The sequence below is a fragment of the Microchirus variegatus genome (assembly GCF_963457635.1).
Source record: "Microchirus variegatus genome assembly, chromosome: 16".
Taxonomy (NCBI): domain Eukaryota; kingdom Metazoa; phylum Chordata; class Actinopteri; order Pleuronectiformes; family Soleidae; genus Microchirus; species Microchirus variegatus.
This window is the reverse complement of record NC_139817.1, coordinates 7,829,117-7,856,837: the sequence shown is the minus strand read 5'-3', so window position 1 is coordinate 7,856,837 and position 27,721 is coordinate 7,829,117. Positions and strand designations below refer to the sequence as shown.

At 42.0% G+C, this 27,721-nt stretch overlaps 1 protein-coding gene across 1 annotated transcript; it reads left to right on the top strand.

The window, feature by feature from the left end:
• Positions 1–1,163: 1,163 nt before the first annotated feature.
• LOC310938584 (voltage-gated delayed rectifier potassium channel KCNH8-like) lies at positions 1,164–27,316 on the top strand (the record flags this gene model as incomplete). Its single annotated transcript, XM_083903107.1, has 15 exons — positions 1,164–1,239; positions 10,680–10,913; positions 10,988–11,119; positions 11,774–11,919; positions 12,011–12,269; positions 12,966–13,123; positions 13,580–13,787; positions 15,904–16,287; positions 18,315–18,514; positions 18,747–18,996; positions 20,996–21,210; positions 24,734–25,017; positions 26,415–26,512; positions 26,606–26,640; positions 26,747–27,316. 15 exons carry the CDS (start codon positions 1,164–1,166, stop codon positions 27,314–27,316), a joined length of 3,249 nt encoding a protein of 1,082 aa, XP_083759233.1.
• Positions 27,317–27,721: the final 405 nt, after the last annotated feature.

Below are 27,721 nucleotides of genomic sequence, written 5' to 3'. Positions count from 1 at the left end.
TCCTTTACTTTGACAATGACTGTGTATGGAGTGCACAAATCAGTAACCTCATAGAAATATTCATTGTTTTGTTTTATTACAAATGCACCACTGTGTGAGAAGACAGTTTAATGTGATGGTTTACTTTCCCAAACACTGGGTCGGGGACCCATGGATGGGTTGCAGACAATTCTTGTTTTGCTGAATTTTCCTTGACATTTTAGTTAAGATTTATGTCTTATATATTTGTATTATATATATAACATAATATATATATATATTATATTATATGTGTTAAAATAGCCCATTGATCCTCTGAGGGTTAAAGTCGGGAGGTGAACTTGACACAAACGCATCCAAGGACTTCGTGGCGTGGTATTTTACCCTTTGAATTTAACTTGGAAAGTAAAAAAAATAATAATAAAATAATTAAATTCAATTGGTTGCCAGAAATAACCATACTAATCAATATACTTTTTACAAACTCAAAGTTGCTTAATATCAATATTTTATTTTAGGTGATGAATGCAGTCCAAAAGTAACAGTTCATCCCATTTTAATGCAATATTTTGTCCCGAATATCTTATATCTCATAACATAACAGCACAAAACAAACAAACTAGTGATAATGTTATGTAATAATGTAAAATATTCTAACATTTTTACATGGATTTTGCAGAAACATGACAGACTGGACTGCTGAAAACATATATAATTCACTTGCCCTCTTTGAAGGGGCCATTCATGGATGCATTCATTCATTCATTCATTCATTCATTCATCAGAGCATCAAAGACTGAGCAGTGAGTAGAGAGGGAGAATATCAAAGAGATGACAGAGGGAATAAATGTGTTTGAGTAGAGGGAGAGAAAGAGGAGGAGAGAGGTCGCGCTGCATCCGTGCGTAAATGTGAGCATCCTCTCACTGTTCCTCTCTCCTCCATCCCTCCTCCAGCCTCAAGTGGCTGCTCTCTCCTCCTCTCCTCCCCGCGGATCACCTGCTCGGTGGTCGGTACTCACTCGCGGACCCTGGAGTCCCAGCGGGGGTCTCGGCTCGGCGCCCTCCTCCAGGGTTTAGGAGGAGCGCCGGGGATCTCGCCCAGGTTCCTGCCGGGCTTCGTGTCCACCGCCGGGGAGAGCCATGGCTCCGAGCGCCGGGAGAGACGCGGCTCGACGCGCTCTCGGATGCCGGTGATGCGGGGACTGATTGCGCCACAGAACACCTTCCTGGACACCATCGCCACTCGTTTCGATGGCACCCGTAAGTTAATTTAATTTCGATGTGCGTTTTCTGGAGCGCATTTGCTCTGAAAATGTTCGAGCTTTTAACATTTAAATAAACTGTGGCAAAGTCTTAATCCTGCAGGGAGTTGGATGAGGATTAGGAGTAAAACATAATCTGATGCACAAATGTAAAATCAACAAAGTAATTATTTAATAATTAATTAATTTACACACACAGCCCAATTTTGGGCCAAATTAAAAACGTGTGAACTTATTATTGAGCAGAATCATGACTTGTTTCTGACTGTATCAATGGTGATAAGATGTTGACTCACCATTTAATTGATGCAGTCAGCATAATAATTACCAGTGACAGGCTTTGATTTGCAGCTGAACCGTCAGGCTGTATTCCAAGGGTTAATTCCAGACATCTTTATGTCTGCTCTCCTGCAGAGCCACTTAAAGGTTTCATTTTCTGGAGGATTTTTTTTTTTTACTGTTTTGCTTAAAAATCCTCTTCACAACGCTGTTGTAACCAATTAATGAATGTATTGTCACAAAAAATGGAAAATGCCAGCCTGTGAAAACACCATCCAGTCATCTGTGTCGAAGATTAACAGTGATATTTTTACTTGAATGGACAATACGGATTAGCAATTGTTCCACGCACATTCAACTGCACTGCACATCCACAGCTCCTTCATGTCTGTGACTCTGTGAGAGATGTCAAACTGACTGTCCGTCTGCAGTAGATACAGCTCGATGAAGCTCACTCGTGCTGCAGAACTGGCAAATTCCTTCACGGACAGAAAGTTGCTATACAGTTGTCGCTAGTCGCTTCTCTTTTTTTGATGTTTAAGCGGATGGATTGTGTGGATGGAGACATAAACTGAAATGATGCTGTACTAGTGCAGTGCCCGTGCAAAATCTGTTTTTGTGTGCGTGTGTTTTTTGTCCACAGTGCTGTGTGAGCGAGAGGGGGCGTGGCTACAGTAGAGCAGCGAAAGCCAATGTGTGCTGCTTTTTACTGATATATTTAACGATATCTTTCGCATTACTTATCCAAACAACGTCAAACTTGCCACTGCACTTGCTCTTGCGCTTAGCCAGACGTCTGTTTAGTTTGAAATCAATCGGACCATCGGTTCGAGAGATATGCGAATAAAACACACACAGACAGACGCACGTTTCAATCCATTTCTGTGTGGATGTAGCCACACAGATTTTCTTTATTTCCTTTTTTCCCCTGGCTTGGTTCGTTCAGTCTCCATTTCTGTGATTATATACGTTGCAACGTGTATTGCGTCTTCTTCACATTTTTTGGCGTAGCGTTACAGCACCACCTACAGGCCTGGCATATGTACTACACCAATTTTAGTCATTTTGGGGGCCGTGTTTAAGGGAAACTTTTGTAATGTGGATATGGCCTTAATTGAAGATACTTCACAGAGTCAAAGTTATGGATTAAACTGTTAACACAAAATACCCACATCCTACCAGACAAGGCTTTATGATCAGATGTGAAAGCAAGGCCCCCCTCCAAAGCCTTTATATCAGGCCTGATGATTATGGTGTATTTCATTTTCAATTAAAGGTATTTAAAGGTCCCATGTGTAAGATTTTGGTGAAATAATTTCCATTTGGTGGAAATTTGTTAAACCAAGCTATTCCAATGCAACCTTTGCCACATCACAATGACTCCAAAGCTGTTAAATTAGGGTACAAATCCTGCATAGTTCTGCTTTAAAAAAAAGACCTGACATTGAAGCATTTCATGAATTGCATCACAACGGTTTCACACTATTCCAAAAACAAACCGAGGCAGACATTTATTTCATATTGTTTAACAGACTCTTTCTCGCCTGCTTTCACACAGAATTCACCGCAGAACGGCGCGCCACAGGGAAATCACTCTTCGTCAATTTGCAAACAGTATTTATTAGGATAGTGGAACAGTGTTACATAACACAGTTCTGGAGGCACAGTCTACCAGGCTGCAGCACACAGACCCTGAAGGCTCGGTCTATTTCCTAAAAACACATCTGTGTATAGCAGAAAACATAAAGAATTTCATTAGTGTAGATTGAATGTTGATCTAAATGTTCAAAGATGCATCTGTAATATTATTTAGTATTCTCCGCAGGTATGTGATGTTTGCAGCGCGTTCCCTACAGGCACTGCTTTATGAGGTGGAGTTGATTCAATTAGGATTTTTTCGTTTTGTCAACAGCGGTCAGAAAGTGGAACAGATTGCACTTCCCCTGGATCTGATCAACTTTCGGTACTTGCCCTGCAGCCCCTGCGTACAGGCTGCCAGATGGTTTTCTCCATTAGACTCTTCAGGGTTTACGGAGTATGTTTACTCAACCTGACTTGAGGAATTCTGACTCTTTAGACCTTAGTTTACTTATCATAGCTATGTATCACACGGTGTAGTAGGAACTTAATTGCAATAGGACAGTGTCCACTCAAATTGGTGCCAATCTTTGGTAAAGATCAACTTGCTTTTTGCTAGCTTGGCTAACACCAGACTGTCTGGAAAGTGTGTAATCACGAAATGTGAGATCACACCTTAAACAACCTTTGTTGACATTGAAAAGGCACTCAAAACCCCTGTGCCCTCAGCAGTCCTGCTCCCTTCTGGGTGTTTTGGCACCAACATTTCCTGTAATTGGTTCTTCTGCACGAATCCAAGACATTTCTACTTTCCCTCGGAGAAAAGCCTTGGCAAGGATCTGAGTTCGACTGGACTAATGACGCGACTTCACAGTCTCTCAGACCTCTATTTTCTTCCTCCTCATTTGCTCTGAGGACTGTAGATGTTGCCGATCCCCCATCTGCTGGTTCGTGAGGTCTAATTAAAACAGCTGCTTTATTGGTATTTCATGTTCCCTTCGCTCCGTTTGAAGCTCTGAACAACAACAGTGGCTTCAGACATCATGACACAACCTTACTTTGGAACAACTTTCTTCGATCTCAGTAGGTTCAAATATGTATCAATGCATGTAATCACGTGGAACGTGGGAGAGAGTTGTAAAAGACAGCCTTTCTGGTGTGTGGAGGCCACTGAAGTTGACAGTGACATGATTGGAAAAGGAAGGGGTGAGTCTCACCATTAGAGATCACTAATTCCTACACTCTGGACCTTTAATTTGATCAAATCTGCCTCAGAATAAACCTTTTCGGTATGTGTTCACCGTAGTTTCCAGATGATTAGGGAAAGGGCACCAAAATGGGCCGACAATATGGATCCCAAGTGGGTTTGTACTGGTTTGTTTTTCCACCATGGGACGTCCATGTGGAGTCCATGATACTGAAACCATATTGGACCACAAACTAACCCCACTTGGGACCCAAATATTACGCTTATGGGATACTTTTGAGTACTCCAGTAACTTTTAAAGAAGTCCTTCACTGACCACACAACTGTAAAAGGCACTGTCCTAAAAGTGTTGAGATATTGTGGTTCCATGTTCCAGTTTGTGATCTGGCTCACAGGAGAAACAGCACAGTGCGGTGTTCATCACGGTTGCAGTGTGTCGTCAGAGCCAGGCTGAGCAGAGCAGTGTTTTCAACTCAGAAGCTGCATGGGATCTTCCATGTTTTCCATACAACATTAATGCAGCACGATACCCACAGAGTCTCTGAGGGATTTCTCACCTTTTTTTTTTTCGCCCCCTTTCTCTGATATTGCAGTGGAGAGCTTTAGTTAGAGCTCTTTGTAACCCAGAGATGTCTCATTACTTTGTGGGAATACAGGTCTGTTTTTTCCCAAATATCAATTTTTATCACCTTTATTCTCCCTTTACATGGGTAATGAAGTCCTTAAATTCATGCAATCAGCTGCTGCAGCTAATACCCTGTTCCCACTGGTCCAAACCCCTTTTAATCCTGGATTAATTGGGTTTTTGACCACTGGGAATGTGTTTAATCAGCATTCACTCCTGAGTCAATTGACTCTACATTGCATGCATCGCATGTTTTTTTTACAGCTTCTGCTTTGATCTGCATAAATGGAAACAGAAGACCCAGGTGGTTGTGCTAATTATTTTTTCTATCTGCATTCATTTTTTGGGGGGGGGGGGGTAATTTAAAAGTTTAACATACGGTATACTATGAATTATGATTTAAAATTATCAATCCTGAAGGGACTGCCTTGAACATTATTTGTTCATATTGACGATCCTCTGAAGGTCACACATATTGAGTGTAGGTGTTTTAAATGTTATTTTGCTGTTGGGAGCTGATGTGCTGTCAATCTGCACAAGGTGATGCAGCTCAGGTGATAATGAGCACATTTTGCTGTTGCTGACTGAGGAGAGAGGCAAACAGTTTTTTCGACTGTGTGGTAATGATTTTGCTTTCTAAAATATGCTCATCCCCAAGGGACTGCAAGACTGCACCTTTATTTGGAAACTGTTTTAGTCTTTTAAAAATGGCAAATAGGTCACTGCAGACCGGATCTTATGCTCTTGTAACAGGAGTTTAGTGTTTTTGTCAGGGGAGTTCTGGCTGTGAAGTTTTGAAGCTGAGTGAGAATGCTTTCAGTGAACATTTAGTTTTTTTTTTGTTGATTTGCAGTGTTGGCCTCTTAAAAGTAAGCTTGTGTGTGTGTGTGTGTGTGTGTGTAGCAGGGCATTGTGCATGGTGGTGGTGGATGTATTGTGACGGGCTGTCACTGTCTCTGCCATCACTACCAGGGTTTATTGGGGCTGAGTCTCGGTGCTTCTGTGCTTTGGCTTTTACACCTGGCTTGCGTCGTGGATGTGACAGGCATCTCCCCCTGCCTGGGGGAAGGATTCAGAAAAAGGAATATGACGCAGAGGGAAAAGGGCTCAGTGCATAAGGCCACTGTGGAAGCAAAATGGTGGAGGACATAAAGCGTTGATCTGCAACAGATAAAGTTCACAAAAACATGGACGTAAACGTATCTTGGCCTATAGCTATTGTCAACTATTCTTATACCAGTCATTAACGATGCTCTAAATGGCATTTTGTGTACACTACCAGTTTAATTTATGTATATGTATGACGATTATTATTTGGGTCCCAGCGTACAAAGGAGTTATTATTAGGGCTGGAGCACGAAAATGCCCTATTGTCCTGTTATTATTATAATACTGAATACTGAAACTGGATTAACTGAACTGATTTTGAATGGTTTAATTAGGTTTTTGCTGAATTTCTCATTCTCGGCTCCAGTCACAAAGTGGTTGAGCCAGACCACGCCCCCCTGCACTGCTATTCTCTCTCCCTCTGTTTTTCTCTCAGCCATTTTCTTGGCATTATTCAAAAGCAGACAGATAGCCTCAGAAGAGGGTTTTTTAGTTGCCCTTTAACCCTCAAGCCTATTAACTTAACACATTTTCCTCGTGCTCCTGAGAGTGTGACCAAAAACCCTGAATGGTACAGTCGCCGAGCCTTCAGGGTTACGTGACCATGACGGCACAGTTAAAAGTGAAGTCGATTAATATCAGTGTCCCTATTATGTGTGGAGCTGACCACTATATATGAGCCCAGGCAGAGACTATATATCACACATCCAGGTGCACATTATGTGACTTTTTTGGGAGGCAGTTGCTGCTTTTGTGCTCTGTTTTTTTAGTAACATATTTAATATTTGCATGGTGCAGGATGTTTCTGCAGACAGATACATCTGTCACATTTGTCTGAGCCTTTAGGGTTGAATCTAGTCTGGTGAGGAAGACTGAATATAAATGTAGTTAATACTTTAAGTTATTCCGTTTATTTAAAAGGGACAGTGTGCAGTTAAAACTTGAATTTAAATAGGCTGCTTTGAGTGTCTTGGTGGGTTCTAATCGTCTAAATGCCACGTGTCCCTGAGCAAGGCGCATGACTTTCAGTTGCTCCTGGCGGCAAATGTAACTTGTGAAATAAGTTTCGATAAGATTATCTGCTAAATGATTTCTGGAGGATATTTACTGGGCCACACAAAACCACACATGAGCTTACTCTTATTTATGTTTTCATTATTGCATCATCAAAGCTGGGAATCCATCCTGTAATCATCCAGTTGAACGACAACTCACTCTACCACTGAGCCACATGAATATAGTCGTATTCCGATGTAAATATACCGTCCTGACCATCTCAAAAAACAACTACCATTATCATTGAAGGAAGAAAGCTGCACTGTAATTGTCCCAGGAAAAGCTGACATTTCAGCCTTAAATAAAAAGCACTCTTCTTGTGATCTTCAATATTCATATATTCCTCTATTCTACCACTTAATTCATGAAAAGTACAAGTCCATTTTTCTGGGAGGAGCACTTTGTCAAATCCTATTGTGTGCTATTGTTGTTTATTTATTTTCCCTCACTCTCTCTCACTAAAACAGCTGAGAAACCATGACTTGTGACTTGCGCGGCGTAGTGATACGGGCCAGAAAATAGTGCCAAACCGTTAGTGCTATCTGACAAACTGTTGGGCTCGGTTTTCTTGTTCAAACGTGTAACACAATGCATGCATGTTTGTGGTTTAAAACCTGTTAGTTATATGTCCCAAACTCTCTCCCAGAACTACTTCTCTCGGAGCCTCGTTGAATGATTTAACAACGTTTCAACGTCTGCTCTACTCCCGTGGTCAAAAATCCCTTTAACAGGAACTACCACTGATGTATTACACATCAGTTATGTGTACAATAAACAATTCCAGCTTAATAAATATGGCATTTGTCCTTTAAACAACAATACAAGCATAGGTGAAATGCTCTTGTATGCAATTTATGTTCCTCATGTTCATTATACTGTATAATCAATGATGTAATATATCACACCAGCAGAATGACATACACAGCAAGCACATATTCCATCTGCTAGCTACACACGGTCATAACCCTGGCAACACATCCATGCACTATATCTATCTGCTAGATGTCTTGATCTACCGTATATTTATTCAGGTGTTTGATTTGTAGTCGTTTGAGCAACCGCGTGTTAGGATTCCAAGATGGCCGCCCTAATACAAACACTGCACTTCTGCCGCATTTCTTTCACAGTAAATCAGTCGTACACGTCGTACTCTTTTTTTTTTTTATCCATAGACGTTGCTACGATGTTTGTGTGCACAAAATGTCGAGCGTCAACGTTAGCGTCTGTTAATAGCATAGCTGTCCAACTGACGGGTGGAACTTACTAAGGGCACCGATGTGTGCAGCGCCCACTTTGACGTAGTTTTGGTAAGCAATGCAAGATATAATAGGTAAGAATCACACAGGTATTCAAACACACTAAGAATAAACACAATTGACAAGTTACTGCACATGCATTTAAATGTCTCTATTAAATTGATGCATTTCCTGCACAGAAAAGTAGTTAACGTCTCGTGTGAGTGGTGGTTTTGTGAGAGTGTTTACGCTGGACGCGCTTTATTTATGCGCGGACATTAAATTTCATTGTCAGCCGTTCATTTTCCATGCCGCCTCGCTGTCATTACTAATTCATCCAACTCTCACTCTGTCTGTCGCGCTCCTCTCAGTCATTCGCCTGCCTTGTTCCTTTATTGCTCTCGTTCCTCAAATTGAGTGCTTTGGCCTTCCAGATTCATTTATGTATGAACTTTAACGATCTCGGCGGGAGCGAGTGTCTCGTCTCCTCTCGTACCTAACTCGCCTCCATAATGAGTTATTCAAGACCATGGCCATAACTGAGCCTGTCGTAACTGTTTTGTCAGAGGTCGTGCTTCCAGGCCATTAGGTTACACAGGACAGCCTTTTCTACTGCTTTAGCTCGTCTTCTTCAAGGTTTGAAGTGTTGTATGTTCAGTAGATGGTCATTCCAAACCTTTTTTTGAACTTTAAACTTTGGAGATGGTTGTGTGTCAAAATCCCAGTAGATAGGCAACCACGCCTCATTGACGTCAGCTTTCCTCTTCATTCTGATGCTCAGTTCCAACTTCAGCAGCTCGTGTGAGGTGATGTCTGTGGACCGGCCAAATGGCAATTTTGGCGGCTTCAGAACATCAGATTCTTCTGCGTGTAGCATCACCACTCACAATGGAAATGGTGTTAATTACCTATAGTTAGCAGCTTCACCAGGGTTTAAAAATCTTGGTTATACCCTTTACTTTCAGTGTGAAATACTGCACAGTCTGCAGCTCCACGAGCAGCTAAAAGTGAAAATCCCAAATTCCCACACTCATATGTGCCGTGCACGATAATTCATTTGTCTCTATTATGCACGGATGGAAATATTATGACCACTGCAAATACATCCAAAGGCTGTAAAAAATAAAGGAATTACTTGGATAATTTGAATCTGGGATGTCTGAGCTGCGTTGGTGCGCCAAAAATAGGGATACAAGACCCTTAGACAATTAGCATAGAGTGCAATAATGTGCAGATAATTTACCTTTTTCACCACAAGGGTACAGACACACAACTTCTATAATGTTTTTTTTTTTTTTTTAAAGATAAAAGTTATTTACTGTATATTACCACAGCACTAAGTATGTTTACCAATTTAACCACATTAATTAGCTTTTAATATATAATATTTTAATAAATGGTCAAATGTAGTTATTATGTGGACAATTATTGTTCATTTTTGCCTCTTTTCAGTGGGTACATTACTGTACCATAGACATAAGCAAACTGCTTAGTAGTGTGTGGGAAAATAAAGCTTAAATTATTTTATTTTATTTTACTGTTGAAGTTTGCACAGCTGTTTTAAGTTTTAAAAACCAAAGTCATTCAATTGTATTTGCACATATTGGGTCACTTTTAGGATTTTACTGTCCTCTAAGGTTAAAAAACCCACAATCTAACCACTGTAATTAATGCAATATATAGTACATTAGTAGCAATAATATTCAAGCTATGTGCTTTAACTCGTACAGTTTGATAAGGTACAAAAAAATTGACAATTTAGACTGTCCAATGGTGGAAAAAAGTCCATTTCAAAAAGGTCACAAGGCAACAAGCATTTGTGCCCTTTTGAATACACAGCATTACTTCTATTTTTGACTGTGTAAGGTTTCTCTCTGTAGCCTGATTCAGTACGTGTGATGAATACGCTGCTGCTGCTGCTGCTCCTGCTCACACACTGTAGAGGTCAGAGAGAGAGAGCAGCAGGTGGATTAAAGTTTCCCAGAGGGGGATTTCTTCAACATGAAGGGGGAAGACACTGGACATAAAAGTTGAATTCTGCTGTCTTTGAATTAACTTTTACGTCTTATGTGAAACTGCACGTGATTGCACTATTGATGAGGGAAATCGTGTCATGTATATTAGTGTTGATGTTACTGTTAGTTTCTCTGGAAGAGACACAGTGATACTGGTGTTGAAGAAACAGAGGGCAGCAGTTAAGAAAGGTATTTTTTCTTTTTTCTGTTTCTGTGGACACTATAATGGCTCTGGAGTTTGCAGCTTTAATGCAAATGACACAGGCCTGTGGTCTTGTGACCTCTCCCATGTGTTTGCCTCTGTGTCCATGTCTGTCTGTCCTTCGTCAACCTCAGACAGTAACTTCGTCCTGGGGAACGCTCAGGTCCAGTCCGTCTACCCCATCGTCTACTGCTCGGACGGCTTCTGCGAGCTGAGCGGCTTTGCCCGCGGCGAGCTGATGCAGAAGAGCTGCACGTGTCACTTCCTGTACGGCGGCGAGACCAGCGACCGCCTCACGTCGCAGATGCAGAAGGCCCTGGACGAGCGGCGAGAGTTCAAGACCGAGATCGTCCTGTACAAGAAGAGTGGTGAGGCTGATGGTGGAGTTTTTGGAGGTTTTTTTTTTGGGATGTTTTCTGATCTCCATATCCTCATTCTTCAGGCTCCAAGTTCTGGTGTCTCTTGGACATTGTGCCAATAAAGAATGAGAAGAGCGAGGTGGTTCTGTTCCTGGTCTCACATAAGGACATCACTGAAAACAAAGACCTGGACCCTGGCAATGAATCAGACACTGGTGAGAGTTATACACGATTACTGGAGCCGTGCTGGTGACTAGTTATGCTTTCACAGATTTGATGTTGTTCAATTCTCCCATGCTTTCCTGTAACTGTGGCAAGTGATAGTTTATTTTATATACTGTAAACTATGTGCTGTTGTTGTTTTAGTCTTTGTTTTTCTGGCAGGAAAGGTTTGTAAAAATCAGTAAGATGCCCATAGGACATCTAAATTATGCATAAGAACATGATCAGATGCCTCTTTTTCAAGTAATTTTTCCCAGAGAAAAACTTCACACATACAGAACTCACAGTATATTTAGAGAGTCGGCTTAACTCACAGTAGCAGGCGGCATAAGTGAATGTACACCACAGCAATTTAATGCCTTCATTACCCGCAGGCTGTGAAATGGTGTCGTATACGGCCTCATGCATTTGCGGTCGGGGTTTTTTGTTTGCAGAAGCGAGCAAAAGCAACGACATCAAGTGAGACAAAAAAAAATAAAAAGAATCACAAAGCAGACTGTGCAACATTAGAACACATGAAGCTGTGAAATGGTGGCCGTTCGCAGTCACATTAAAGTCCTCTTTCTATTAGTTTGTGGTTTGGGAAGCCCACACTTTACAGCTGCAGCTCCCCTCCACGTGTCCTCGTGACCTCTTGTCTTTTTTAGATGAGGAGAAGAGCTTGGAGATCCGTCCAATCAGCTGCCCGTCGGGCTTCAACGCCGAGCGCCGCCGCAGCCGCGCTGTCCTCTACCAGCTGTCGGGACACCTACAGAAGCAGGACAAGACCAAGAGCAAGCTCAAGATCAACAACGTGAGACATTTGGTTTAATATCGTCTGATCCTTCCTAAGTAAGAGCTCCCAGTGGTGATTCCACAATATTAATATGTGTTTCCATACCCAGAGTGTCCTCGGAGCCAATGCCAACCCCGTCCCCGAGTACAAGGTAGCAGACATCCAGAAGTCCCGTCTCATCCTGCTCCACTACGGCGCGTTCAAGGCCTGCTGGGATTGGCTGATCCTGCTGGCCACGTTCTACGTCGCCGTCACTGTTCCCTACAACGTCTGCTTCGCTGCCGCGGAGGTGCGGGAGGAGGGCAGCTCCGTGGCGCGGAATCCGCCGAGCGTCAGCGACATCTTGGTGGAGATCCTTTTCATCATCGGTAAGACGGTTGTTGACATTTTGGGACTTTTTTGGCACTCTGTCTTTATTAGTTCTTTTAAACGTTTACGTGCTACATCTCTCTTTCTTATAGAAAACTCAAATTTTTTTGCACATTATTAACTTGATTTTAGATTTATTTCTCTGTTTTTGATATTATTTTACTCAGACCGGCCCCCTATTGACCAGACTAGTTTTCCACCCTGGGCTACTTTTGTTTTTGTCAGTCAGATGAACAAAATTTGGGCTTATTGAGTTTTTGTTGTAATTTGTGATGTAAATAATGATATTTAGTAGGCCTACACGGCTTATGTTGCACCTTTTTTAGCCTATGACTGATTTATTGCGCTCTTGTTGGTTGCAATTTGCAAAACCCTATTTATCTATCATTTATGTGTGCTTATTTGATGCCGATATGAAGCTCTGGATGTGCTGTTTTCTATTGCATGTGTTATGATTTTACGGGTTTACACTGGTGTCTGGCAACTTCGTGGTTTGTGCTGGTTTTTATTGGAATGGGCGGGTTCTAAGATGTGATTGGGCTGGAAACTGTCAATCTGATCTGGCAACACTGCTCACCGCCCCCAGGGTCATTTAGCGTTTGACAACCTTGGTCTATATAAACAAAAAGAGTTTCATGTCACTAATGAGAATTTGAAAAAACTATAATAACCTCGGTGTTGTGCCTGTGCGTCAGATATCGTGCTGAACTTCCGGACCACCTACGTGAGCACGTCGGGTCAGGTTGTGTACGATGCCCGCTCCATCTGCATTCACTACGTCACCTCCTGGCTGTTTGTGGATCTGATTGCCGCCCTGCCCTTTGACCTGCTCTACGCCTTCAACATCAGTGTGGTGAGTTTTTGTAAAGGTTATGTTAAATTTATGCATTAATGTGTGTGTGCGATGTAGAGGTATACCTTCACCTCGCCAGCGGTAATCGACTTTCTTATACCACGAGGTGCTTTACTGCTGTTCAACCCTCTTTCACCGGTGATTAATGAGATCTCACACACACACAAATGAATCCTAACATACTATAGAAGCCAATTTCTACTGGTGATAAAAAAAAAAACAAGATCCTATCAATCAGTATAATGAGAAACTTTATGAATGTAATGACATGGTGTTTCATGTGCATCAGCACTATTGCAAACAGTGAGGATAAAGGCAGACAATGGATGGATGGAATTATGTATGTAAGGGGGAGCTAGGGCGAAAAAGCTTTAACATGAAATTTAACTGACAGGAAATGATTCCATCCAAAATTACACTCCCATAGACATGACACCGAAAACACCTCTCTTCCAGAACTTTGGGGTTCACCTGCTGAAGACGGTGCGGCTCTTGCGGCTCCTGAGGCTCCTGCAGAAGCTGGACCGCTACTCGCAGTACAGCGCCGTGGTCCTCACCCTGCTCATGTCCACCTTCGCCCTGTTGGCTCACTGGATGGCCTGCGTCTGGTACTTCATCGGACGCAACGAGATTGAAAGTAACAGCTCCAGCTCCTGGGATATAGGTTTGTGTGGATTCATTTTTACCATTATGAGAACGTGACAAATAACATGACAGAAAACATGTTAAATTGAAATACTGGCCTCACTGATGACAACTTTTTAGCTAATTTTTGGATTTAAAAGGCATTAATTCAGCTGTGTTGAGGCAAGCACGTTTTCTTTGTTGTAAATACCAAACTTTATCAAACCTAAAAGGCCTCAGTACAACCTCTAAAAATATGCTACTTATATGCATTTTAGTAAGCACGTAGTTAACGGTCAATATGTGTTCCCTAATTTGTTACCCAAAATATATTTTAGAAATGTGTTTGTTAATAGAAACATCTGGGAGGAGGAATTAGAAGACCAATTCCGATGTGGCGAACCGAGCTAATGAGCGCGAGCAATGTTGGAATGTGGCCCAAGTGACCCCAACAATTGCAATATTGAGTCATGTGGTGCAGATAGACTTAATCAGCATTGTGTGCAACTCATTTTTAGAATGGTTTGAATGCCATGGAGATTGTGTTAATAACAACGTATTTCAAAGTCGCGTACTACATCTTTAATTGCCATTGACTTATTGAAACAAAGATCACCGGAGTCTTTTTGGACTGATTCTGAGCAGGGAAAAACATGCTTGTGTGCGCTCGGTGTGAGATTATGTCCCTTTTCACTGAGAAAACACCTCTAATTCTGGTGAGCTGTCTCCCCCTCCTACTGTCTACACGGGTGCCAGATAACAACAATACTGTGAGGTGCATGTGGAGATGCTGGTCACCCTGCTCAAGCAATTAAACTCTGCAGCTTAGAATGAACATTGGAGAGGAGCGGCAAGGCAGAGCCAGCACCGGCTGTGATAAAGCGAAGGATTCCACTCGTGGTGTGACACACATGAGGAAATGGGCACACGTGCAGTGACCATGGCTCAGGTGGAAGAGTGGGATGTTCATTAATCATAGGCTTGAAAAGCAATAACACGTTAACCCACATTAACGCTTGATTTTCTCGCCCCTTTTCACAGTATGTAAACTAACTGTTTATTTTAACTGAGATGGTGTAAATTACTTTTTTTAATATATAAAAATATATACTTTTGTTTGAATGTTACATAAGTCTACAATTAATTGATTGCATACAATGATGCTGATGTAGCTTAATGAAAATGTATGCATGTCAGGTAACACTTAAGATTAGGGAACACATATTCACCGTTAACTAGGTGCTTACTAACATATATAAGTAGCATACTAGCCCTTTATTAGTAGTCATTAAGCATGTATTAACACCTTATTCTACCTCTATTACGACATGAATTAAGGTTTTTCCTACATAAGGTGTTAATACGTGCTTAATGTTTACTAATAAAGTGCTAACATGCTACTAAAAACTAGCGCTGGGCACGTTAGCATGTTAACACGTTTCCATGATGACTGACTGGAAAAAGACCCACGTGACATCGTGTTTACGTGACTCCCGATTGGTAAAATTAATGCTAAACTTTAAAAACAGAGTCACACATACGCAGCACACAGGTACACTGGTCATTTGTAGTGCTGCTCTTTTTGTTTCATAAAAAGACCGCTCCAGTTTGACTGTAGGCTCGCTAACGGCCCTAAAGGGGCTAAACGGAGCTAACCGATAAACGGTGCTGTGGAACATAAACATGACGTCACGCACATCATTTTCCGGTCATGGAAACGCGTTTACGTTAAAGTGCATTAATGTGCCCAGCACTAGTTATTATATAACATACTATGTATGTATATTATAAATTATTTTCTTTTTTTACTAATGTGTTAAAAAAAAAGAATCTGTTTAATTTGGAACTTTTCCATGTATAATTTTTAGCCATAATGGTTTAGAAAAAGAGAAGAAAAAGAAAACATGGTAAATGTTTGGATTCTACATCTAAATGATGTTAAACTGAATATCATACATTTTTAAAGTATAAACACTTCATACTTGTATATAAATGGGAGCTGACATGTGAAATGTCAGCCCTGCACAAACACCAACACAGAACTAATTACTCTGCCCTTCCAGCCTTGTTACCGCTGCTAATGAAGCCTGCTAGAATAAAGTTCATCTAACGAGCGTGGATGCATTCTCATTAAACTGTCCCTCTTCCACCACCAGGCTGGCTCCATGAACTCGCCAAACGTCTGGGAACGCCATACTTTCTGGCACCGCTCACCTCCCTGTTCGGAGTTCCCGATTCCCCTCAGGAGACCGCGATGGCCGCCGTGCTCGCCAATCACAGCCAGTGGAATGACTCGGGCTCGGAGCTGCTGAAAGGGGCGGCCGGTTTGCTGGACTCGGCCCCGTGGAACGGCAGCAGGACCAGGGTGAGGACGCTGAACGGCTCAGGGATGACTCTCAGCGGCGGTCCGTCTGTCAGGAGCTCCTACGTGACGTCGCTGTACTTTGCTCTGAGCAGTCTGACCAGCGTGGGCTTTGGCAACGTTTCGGCCAACACCGACGCGGAGAAGATCTTCTCCATCTGCACCATGTTGATTGGAGGTGGGGTAAAAAAAACAAACACACCAACATTTGGCACATGAATTAATAGGATTGCTGAGATCATGTCATGGCGGTAGGAGCTCTAGCATGGGGCCCCCAGACTTTCCCTTATCAGTGGCCACATTGTCCAACTCTGACTGGGGGATCCCCAAGCTCTTCCAGGCCAGCAAGGAGATATAATTTCTCCACCAAGTCATTGGTCTGCCCCTAAGTCTTGCCCCAAGGAACAATTCTGTCTGTAGTTAGGTCATCCACTCTTTGTTCTCTCATCTTTCTTCTGCAGCACCTGCCGAAATAACATTCACCTTTCTGACCGCTTGTCATGCAGTACCTTTTTCTCAGACTGGAGAAAAACAAAGCTATATGGCATTAGTATAAGAATGGAGATATGTTGTTTTGTCTTCAAGCATGGACGCCTTACTTTGTTTTCCTCCAACTCTTAGAACACCTCCTTTAGAAACTGAATGCTGTCCATTTTCCAGATTTAAGTGCAGCAATCATTCATTGGGTAATCTTTCTAATTGATTGGTACTTCAGCTTCAAGAAGATAATCTGCAGACAACCTTTGTCGTCCAAGTGATTCTTTAAACCTCTGCAACTCCACACTGACATTCAAAAAGTTGAATTTTTCTTACTTAAAACAAACAAGATCCTTTTTTAAGCTGAGTTTCTTCTGACTTTAGGGTTGACATCGACTTCTCCTCTCTGTCATTAGAGATATTTTCACTCGATCCCTGGGCTGCCCTCTCGTGAATTGCTCTAGGTAATGAAGTGTGGGTAGGGACAGATTTTGTAGTAAAAATCAAGGTGAGGAGAGGCAGCTGTTTGCAGCTCACTAGTGTGGCTTTCGGGTATTTGTCTGTCTGAGGCTGAGCAGTGTTATCAACACACAGAAGAGGTTTAGGTCCGACAAAGTGAGTCGGGGGGGAACGACCAAGGTCTGTGAGAAAAGCATCTGTGCACAACCGTGTGCTTGGGGACTGCTGGTGCAGCAGGTAATTTGTTTATAGTTGTGTGGCGTGTACTGGGTATTCGCTGTGCAGCTGGTGGATTGTGAATATTCTTTTGTATTTTTCATGATGGGATTGATTGGAGTTTGATCGACTGTGTTTTGTTTTGTTACAGCCTTGGTTGTTGTTCAAAGCCAGCTATCGTCCAGATGCTGTGAGTTTGCAGCCGGTGTACAGACTGTGCGATATACGTCAACCTGTCGATGCAATTTGGTTTTAATGTATCTGGAAACACCTGGAGGATTGAATAAAGACTTATAGATATTTTTTTTTACACTAACACTGCTAGGGTTTTATCTGCCTTCAGGGTGTTGTTACCTGCTGACTGGCTTCCTTATCTACAGGGCTACAGTAATCCAAACAATCCCCTTTGCTGTTTGTTTTTCCTTGCACACCAAGGAAGGAAGGCTCTGATAAAGGTTTTAAATTGCAGGAATTTCTCTATGTGGTTAGAAATGTGAGTTTTGTGTCTGTGCAAGTAGTGCTGTCACTTCATTGACCATCAGGATTTGACTGGCGTGACGTTTGACTCTGTTTTCCACTTTACATCTGTATTTTTATCTTGATGTTTTCAACCCTTTTTTTCCCCAGTTTTGACTGAATGTTATCATGCTGTGGATGCTGCAATTACCGTTTCAATCTCCAGTTGCTCTTTTCTCCTCCTTCAGTTGCCCTGCTTCCTCCTCCAGAGCGTGCTTTTTCTGTAAACGCAGCAGCAGCAGCACAAGCCATGATGAGAGCAGCCTTTTCTGCCTCATGCTTGCAGACGTGCAAATGATGCTGAAGACTTGTAGAGCTGCAACTAACGATGAAGCTGTCGATTATTTTCTCGATTAATCGCTTGGTCCATAAAATGTCATAAAATGTTAAACAAATCACTTAAAATGGAAATTTTTTTATTAAGTGACTTTTTTCAAGTATGATTTTGTAGTATTTTCTAATCAATATATATAAAGTTTTTTGTAATTCAGTGCTGCTTTTTTTGTGTGCGTGTGTCTTTGTCCGTCTCCTCTGCAGCGCTAATGCACGCCGTCGTGTTCGGCAACGTCACCGCCATCATCCAGCGGATGTACTCGCGCCGTTCCCTCTACCACACGCGCACCAAGGACCTGAAGGACTTCATCCGCGTGCACCGGCTGCCCAAGGCTCTCGAGCAACGCATGATGGAGTGTTTCCAGACCACCTGGTCCGTCAACAACGGCATCGACGTCAGCGAGGTGGGAGGGGCTTGCATTTGTATTTGTTTCCCTTTGCCAAATAATGTTCTTTATTGCCTCGGGTGTGACTACATTGGAATGTGCAAGGTTTTATTTTGCCTGTTACCTTCACCTTCCCACACACTCGCATTCAAGTGATAATTAAACTAAAAGAGATGAACCACAGTCATTAAGTTGATTATTATTATTATTATTATTAGCTCATATTAATTCCTCCCCATCCTCTTCACAGCTGCTCAAAGACTTCCCAGACGAACTGAGGGCCGACATCGCCATGCACCTGAACAAGGAGCTGCTGCAGCTGCCGCTTTTCGAGTCAGCCAGCAGGGGGTGCCTCCGCTCCCTGTCCCTCATCATCAAGACGTCCTTCTGCGCTCCCGGGGAGTTCCTCATCCGCCAAGGAGACGCCCTCCACGCGATCTACTTTGTGTGCTCCGGCTCCATGGAAGTGCTGAAAGACAACACTGTGCTGGCCATTCTAGGTAAATAAGAGGTTTACTGTTTTAATACATAAGTGCAAATTAACACTAGGCTACTTTTTTGACTTTGCTTCCCTTTAAGGTTAAAGCAGAAAAACAAAACTGACATGGGTTTGGTGTAAATAATACAACTACAATTAATGCAGTTTATTTGTATCAATAATAGTCAAGCACTGGCTACTCCAAGGTAGTGGGGGCCCCCAAATCCAATTCAGCATAGGGCCCCATAAAGGGTTGGGCCAGCCCTGGGTGAATATGTACAAAACCAAAAATTGTGAATATTACCATAGCCTGTATATAAAATTGTATAAAAGCAGTCCTATTTGGTGGGTGAAGACAAGAGGGAAGTAAGAATATGTTGAATGACCACCAGGGGGCACCTCTCACTTGATTTACTACATGAGTAAACATTTTCCTGCAGCGTTCATGGTCTCAATCACTAGTTTCAGTTCTTCTTGAACAGAACATGATGTCAATTTTGTAAATAGTTTTGTCTCATTATAAAAAAAATCTCTTCTCTTTGGTTTATTTCTTAATGAGGAGAAGATGAGAAAGGGCTCTTACCATTGCCAATCATTAGATTTCTAGCATTTAGTTGCCAAGCCAGTATTTTTTTTTTTTTTTTTTACGAGGAATAATATAATGAAGCAGGAGCCGATCAGTGCTGATAAAACTGCAATCATCCCCCATGTTTAAGTGTCTCTGTGGGCAAAGGATGAGCATTACCCAGCGATGGCAGCAATCAGAAGCAAGAACCAGTTTGAATGCATTATTTAATGAATGAGTTTGTGTTTTAAAGGTGCAGTGTGTCAAATTGAGCAACCTCTATTGGAATTGACGTTGCATTTTGCAGCTAAAGATCCCCCCCACCGCTCCCCTTACATATACATATTTTGCCTTTTGTTTGCGTGAAGACTCAAAAGATGTTTCGTTTGTCCACTCTGGGCTGGGGTGAAAACATGGTGGTCCAAAACGGAACTGACTAAGGCTAATCCTGGGGTTAAATTAATCAGATTTGACATAATTTGGAGCTTTAATTCTGCCACTTGGACGCAAGGGGAACACACTATGAAGACAAGATAGATAGATAGATAGATAGATAGATAGATAGATAGATAGATAGATAGATAGATAGATAGATAGATAGATAGATAGATAGAATAGACGCAATCAAATACCAGAATGCGTCCACATACACATCTGTTCTCCAGTACATGGATGAAACAGAATAGGGAAACACAAACAGTCCAATACAAAGCAGAGGGAGCAAATTAGCAATACTGTTTCCTGTATTAATGATTTAACTGCTGTAAATAATGAAGTGACTGCTGCCTCCAAAAGATGGGGGGGGGGATTTATCATCGTCATGTTCCTGCTGTCTGTGTACAGTCCATGCACATACAGTACACATGGGGATTGAAACAGAAACAGAGCCACACACACACATATACACACAGATGCACAAATTGTTTTGGCACTGCCACTTTAGATTTACGGCTGCAGAGAAGCACTGAGGACGAGAGAGAGAGAGGACGCAGAATTCAAAAAACGAGAAGGATAATAGCACAGAACAGACATCTGTGCCACACAGTGTAAACTTTATGTAACGCTCATATAAATGATATATCAATTTGTTCAATCTAAGATAGAATTTAACATAAGAGAAATCACCTGTATTAACCATACTCTAACAATGATAGTACATAAAAGTAGGCTATAAATATATATATAAATATGTACATGTATATATATATGTGTATATATATATATGTATACATACATATATATATATTTATGTATATATATATATACACTCTGTGTGTATCACCATAACTGAATCAGCTACATTTTAGCTGATTTTAAGATTATTTTCATGGTGTGTCACTGTGATACAAACCAACAGTTTTGATACAAACGGAACTAACTGGAAGAGTCCAGGTTTACTGACTTACTTGATAAAAAACTTTTACATTTTTATATGAAATCTCCTTTTTTTTTCCAGGCCGGGGTGACCTGATTGGCTCTGACTGTTTGACACAAGAGGAAGTGATCAAGACAAACGCCTGTGTGAAGGCCTTGACCTACTGTGACCTCCAGTACATCAGCCTTAAAGGTCTGCGCGAGGTGCTTTGTCTCTACCCGGACTACGCTCAGAAGTTCATCTCCGAGATCCAGCACGACCTGACGTACAACCTGCGGGCGGGACACGACACTGAGGTATGAAAACAAGCAGGAGATTGATATCAAACACTCTTTATTCCCCAGAATGGAGGATGGATGGTTTGTTTGTTTGTTGCTACTCAGCTACTCTTAGTTGTTCCTCGATCACAGCTCAGAGGGTTAGAGGATCGGGGGCTTTCACTGTTGCAGCCTTCGTGGAATGGACTTTGCTGTCTAATTTTAAATCTCTTTTAAAGATTCATCTGTTTTCCTTTGCAGTCGAGGCAGTGTGCAGTCTGCTGTTCTGCACTTTCTGGGTGATGTGTCGTTGTCTACGTCTTCATGTCTCTTTAATGTTGCTTCCTCTCTGTTTAAGGCTGTTTCCTGTCTCTTGTTATGTTGTTTCCTGTCTCTTCAAGGTAGTTTGCTGTCTCTTTGAGATTGTTTCCTGTCTCTTTGAGGTTGTTTCCTGTCTCTTTGAGATTGTATCCTGTCTCTTTTAGGTTGTTTCCTGTCTTTTGTATATTGTTTCCTGCCTCTTGTATGTTGTTTCCTGTCTCTTTGAGCCTGTTTCCTGTCTCTGAGGTTGCTTCCTGTCTCTTTCAGGTCATTTCCTGTCTCTTGTATTGTTTCCTGTCTCTTTCAGGTCATTTCCTGTCACTTGTATTGTTTCCTGTCTCTTTCAGGTCGTTTCCTGTCTCTACATTGGTACCACATCGCATGTCTCTTTCAGGTTTGCTGAATAAACATTAAATATGTTACCATCATCATCATCATCATCATTGTCTCATGTTCAAAATGCCTTAAATACAATTCCACAATAAGAGTCCTTCTGTTTCCCCCCACCAGTCTCAGCTGTACATTGATCTCCTCCACCCAGCATTTTACACAGTGATGGAGTGATGGCTCTGCACTTGCAAAGGATTAGCCATCTGGACTGGGAGTGAGGAGGAAGTGCAAATGTCTTCTGCTTGAGATGCAGCCAACAGATAAGATTTCTGCTAAATTTGCTCAATTCTAATGCTGGGGATTTAAAGATGGAACTCAGCTGCAGCGTGCGCATGAATAACCCAGCCTATACTGGAAATTACTGCGTAATTAGAGCAGACATCCAAGAGAAACTGTATCATTACAATTCACTGACTTGTATACGGGCCAATATGGGACCATAATTTAAACACCTGGACATGTGATTATCAGATTAACACTGTATGTCACTGAACAGTCGTTTTAATGTTTTCTCGATCTATACCATATTGCTCATTGATATTTAGACACATTTAGCCTCAACCCAAAGAAGAGAGACAATGATGTGGTGTCATTTAGTATTTATTTATCCATTGTCAAGGTCAGGTTTACTCATAGACCTCATTTAAAAAACATCCCAGAGCCCCTTACCCTAACCTTTTTAACCTAACCTGAACTTAAAAAACAATTATATAACCCATAATGAGCCATTTTAAGGTGTGACAGAGTGACGACCAGTTGGAAAAGGTACTCAAAAACATGCATGTACAATACACACACATATGTGCAGCATGAGCAGTAGTGTGTCCTCCACCAAGTGTGGTGTGTACCTAAAAATAGCGCTGTCAGATGGGTGGAGAGGGGGGTGGGCTCATCCCTGGCTGAATAAATATAGAGCAGCACCCAGATATAGAGGAGATGAGGGGAAAACATCAGGCTGAGAAGAAGAGGGAAATACACACACACACACACACACACACACACACGCACACACACACACACTCTCACACACACACAGTGACCATATAACACATGCAGCATCTCTCACATGCTGCACACACACTCTGTTTTATACCCACAAGGGCACACACGTAACTCCTATATAGGCATGCTGCATACCAAGAGTGACACGTGCTACACACACACACACTTACACACATATTACACACATACTGAAATTCCCAACAGTGCCTTCTCCGCTCACATCCCTTCCAGGCAAACCTCTGCTAAAATTAAACCTCTGTGATCTAAAAATACCAGCCTGGCACGTGAGTCAAAGACTGAATGGAGAAGACAACAAATAGAGGGATGATGATGGTAGGGGAAAAATGAAGGAAATAATTACCTTTCAATTTCAGTCTGCAGGAGGTTTCGGGAAAAATGTGTCAAAAATGTGCCTCTCTATATTACGCTGACTGAACTTTACTTTGAAAGGACAGCCACTTGTTATATAGTCATTGAAGGACCATAATCTGAGGCCATGGAGTCAACAAAATGACATTTAAAGAGACAAAACTGTCAGGAAACATCACCATCAACGGAGAGACGTGCACGATAGAGGCTGGATGAGAGTATCCAAACATGAAGGGGAAAATAAATAAAATAAAAGGTACGATACTTAAGGCACAAAGAGGTTCAAATAAATAAAATAAAAGCTCAAAGAAGAGAAATGGCATGGAAAAGAAAATGGATGTTTCACTAAAGTAAAATAATTAATAAGGTTATTTCATAAACGTCGGATAAATATGAACACCATTAAGAACTTTAAAAATAATAAAAAACAATAAAGACCTTAAAATTGATCCCGGAACTCCTAGAAACTCTTCATAAATCTGAAATGATAATAATCCCTCAGAGCAACAGCGTGCCACTGTAGGTGAATGGTGCCGATGTTTGATTTTGAATGACGGTGCTCACTTGCTCCTAAACTGAATGGATTATCAGCATCTTGATGTGAGACTGCGTGCCCTCAGTGAGGCTTCTTACACGGCTCAGCAGCTCCCCCATCTGCTCAAAGAGCGCCTCCTGAAAAGTGACCAGATTTATTTACCTCTCATTAATTCATAAACTCACTTCCAGAAACAGACTACGAGTCTGGCCTGGAAATGTGTCAGCAAATATGCTCAAACTGTCACTGAGAATAGTGGGGGAAAAAAAAAGAAAGAATAGTCGAATCGTTTTCATCTGCCAAAAATGAGTGGATAGATGGTGACGATGGTTTCAGGAACTGAGCTGAACAATTGTTTTAAAATTCAAATGGCAATTTAAAACAATTTGCAAATCACAGAGGTCATTTTAATGTTTCATTCTCTGTCTGTCTCTTTGAGGTTGCTTCTTGTCTCTTTGAGGTTGTTTCCCATCTCTTTAATGTTGTTTCTCGTCTCTTTAATGTTGTTTCCTGTCTCTTTAAGGTTGTTTCCTGGCTCTTTGAGATTGTTTCCTGTCTCTTTGAGGTTGTTTCCTGTCTCTTTGAGACTGTATCCCGTCTCTTTAATGTTGTTTCCTGGCTCTTTAAGGTAGTTTCCTGTCTCTTTAAGGTTGTTTCCTGTCTCTTTTATGTTGTTTCCTGTCTCTTTAAGGTTGTTTCCTGTCTCTTTAATGTTGTTTCCTGGCTCTTTAAGGTAGTTTCCTGGCTCTTTAAGTTTATTTCCTGTCTCTTTAAGGGTGTTTCATTCACAAAAAGTGGAAGAGAAAAAGAACAGAAGGAAAGAGATGGGAATAAACATAAATAAACAGTTAATTGAGCAAATGAAACATTGAAGGCTAAAATACATAGTTTGTTTGGATGATTTAAAAGATAATTTTAAATGCTGCCATTATCTCTATGATTCAGACTGACTGTGAGAGCAACGGAGGAATCGTGAGGAAGCTTCCTTCCATCAAGGAGGACGAGGAAGGCCCCGGGTCCGAGGGGGAACGCTCCGCTCTCCCCAAGATTCCTGCTCTTGGAAAGCTGGGCCGGGGCCTGTGCTCCCCCCTGCGCTCCCCGCTGCGCTCCCCGCTGCGCTCCCCCCTGCTGTCAAGAGCCTTCAGAACAGCGAGTGTTCACCCTCGGCCCTCCAGCCTGCAGATCCCTGTGATGAGCTTCAGCTGCCTGCAGTCGGACCTCAGCCCACGGTAGGAAATCACTCACTGAGGTACTGACTGTGTTAATCCGGTGGCTGAAAGTAATCCTCCTCGGTGGGGAATTTGAACTTGAATCTGTCATGGACATGTTCAAATGTCTCCAGGCTCATTTGCATAAGGCCTCTGGAGACGAGGCAGCAGACGCTTGGACAGAGAAATGATTCTAGTTCTGGCACAGATGCACACAAGCAGACTGCACACTGTTATGGTTCATTACATTATTTTTGGAAAAAGAACAGCTCCAGGTTTTTTTTTTTTTTGTTTTTTTTTACATTTTATTTCCAAAAAGAAATAAATGTCAGTCTTGTGGTCGTGTATGTTTACCTATATTTTGCTGTCACTTTGGTTTCTGTGCAAATTTCTATTCTTATCACTTTCTATTGCAGTTTGCTGCTTCCTGTTCTGTTCCCTTATGTCATATTGTCTCATCTCATCTCTTATGTTATCTTATCTCATCCCATCTCATCTTATCCCAATTAATCTCATTTTATCTCATCTCATTTCACAGAGTCCCATGTGATTTTATTTCATTTCGTCCTTGTCTCATCTTGTCTCATCTCATCTCATCTAATCTCATTTTACCTCGTCGCATAATGTCTTGTGTCATCTCTTATCTCACATTGTCCTATCTCATTTCATCTCATTTTATCCTATCTTGTCTAACCTTGTCTCTTCTGGTGTCATCTCGTCTCATCCTATCTCATCTTATTCAGTCGCTTCTTATCTTACCTTGTCTCCTCTCATATCTTACCTTATCTCATCTAATCTCATTTTACCTTATGTCATGTTGTCTCGTCTCATCTCTTTTGTTATCTTATCTCGGCTTATTCCAATTAATCTCATCTTATTTAACTTTGTCTCATCTCTTTTCTTATCTTGTCTCTTCTCATCTTACCTTATCCCATTTCATCTCATTTTACCCGATGTAATTTCTCATTTCATCTCTTCTCATGTTATCTCAGTTAATCTCATTTTAGTTTACTTTGTCTCATCTCTTATCTTGTCTCACCTTGCCTTTGCTCATCACTTCTCATCCTATCTCATCTATAATCGCATCTCATACTGTCTCATCTCTTGTCTTACCTCATCGCATCCTATCTCATCTTCCATTGTGTTAATTTGTCTCGTCTCATCTCTTAAATTATCTCATCTTATCCCAATGAATCTCATTTTATTTGACTTTGTCTCATCTCTTTTATATTTCCCCTCATGTCATCTGATCTCATCTCATCTCACAAGATTATTCATGATGAGTCCCACACTGGGGAAATTTGCTTTGTGTTACAGCAGTGGACATTAAATATTAACACGTCAAACATTAGTGCGCCAGACGTTACGTGACTTACGTGACTACCTCTTGTTAAATCATGTAAATACTCCATCCTCAGGTTTGTCGACGGGATTGAGACAGCTCAGAGGTTCGATTTTTCCTCCAGTGCAACTCGGAGTTTCTTACCCAGCCCTGATTCTGCTCGCTCAGGTTACCGTACATAAAATACACAAATTTCATCGCCGTTTGAAATAATTCACTCACTCTAGGTGTGTATGTTTGTGTCCACAGAGGCTCATGAGGATGCAGACACCATGCAGACTGTTACAAATCTAAAACATGAGGTGACGCTGCCGATGTCTTATAATCAAAAATAAATGTCGTGATTGGTTGAAAAAAAATGAGCCAAAGATTTGTTTTAATGTTGAGTTTTCTCCTCTGACTTTTCAGATGAGCGTCCTCTCCCGTCAGGTCGCTGCTGTGAGTCACGAGCTACAGGAAGTGACCCTTCTCCTCAAACCTCTCCTCCACGTCCCTGCCGTGCTGCTGACGTCCGGCGCCGTGACTCCGCCTCCAAGCGTGTCTTCACACGGCTGCTCCCCAGCCCCGCCTCTTTTGACCCAAAACGCAGCCGCTGACTCGTCGGTCGACGGGAACGGCCCGATGTGTTCACCCTCGAGAACCAGCGTGACCCCTCGAGTGTCCCATTCCTCAGCTCCGTCATCGCTCCACAGCTCCCCCCATGAGCACGCACTTGTGCCACCTCCCTCCTCATCCTCCTCTAACCCTTCTCTTCTTTCATCGAGCTGCCCATCACCCATCGCTCCCCTCTTTGTCGACCTATCAGGACCTCACCTCCAGCTACTGACCCACTCCGAGTCTCAGCCAAGTTCCAGGTTCATATCCCGGTACGATGCCACGTCCCGAGCTGAGCCTCGCGGCGTGACATCGCAACCCCGGGAGTGGGCAGAGCACAGCGTGCAGCTCAGCTTTGTCGACGAAGGACGACCGTCGGTGTGAGCTGAGAAGCGTGGACACTGACACTGGACGGACAGACGAGGGCAGCATGTCACACAGTTACTGCATGACCAAACTTTTTCTCCCGAAACTCTGCCATGTAAATACATCGATTTAAAAATGAATATGAGCACCAGGTGTGAGCAGAGCTGATAATAAAAGGGTTTGTTTTACAGTTTGACACACAGTACCCTGTTTTTCATCATAAATGTGAATATGGTGGATCATGCTAACGCGTCTCCGGTTTCCATCTGGACTCTTCTAAGTTGAAGATGGCAGGATACTGCAGGTAATGTCCTCTCCACCTCTTTACAAACTGCATACTGGAAGGCATTACGAGGATAAGTCTGTCAAGCTTTGCGATATACATTGGTTGATCTCTGTGGATTTAAAGTCCGGTCCTGTTCA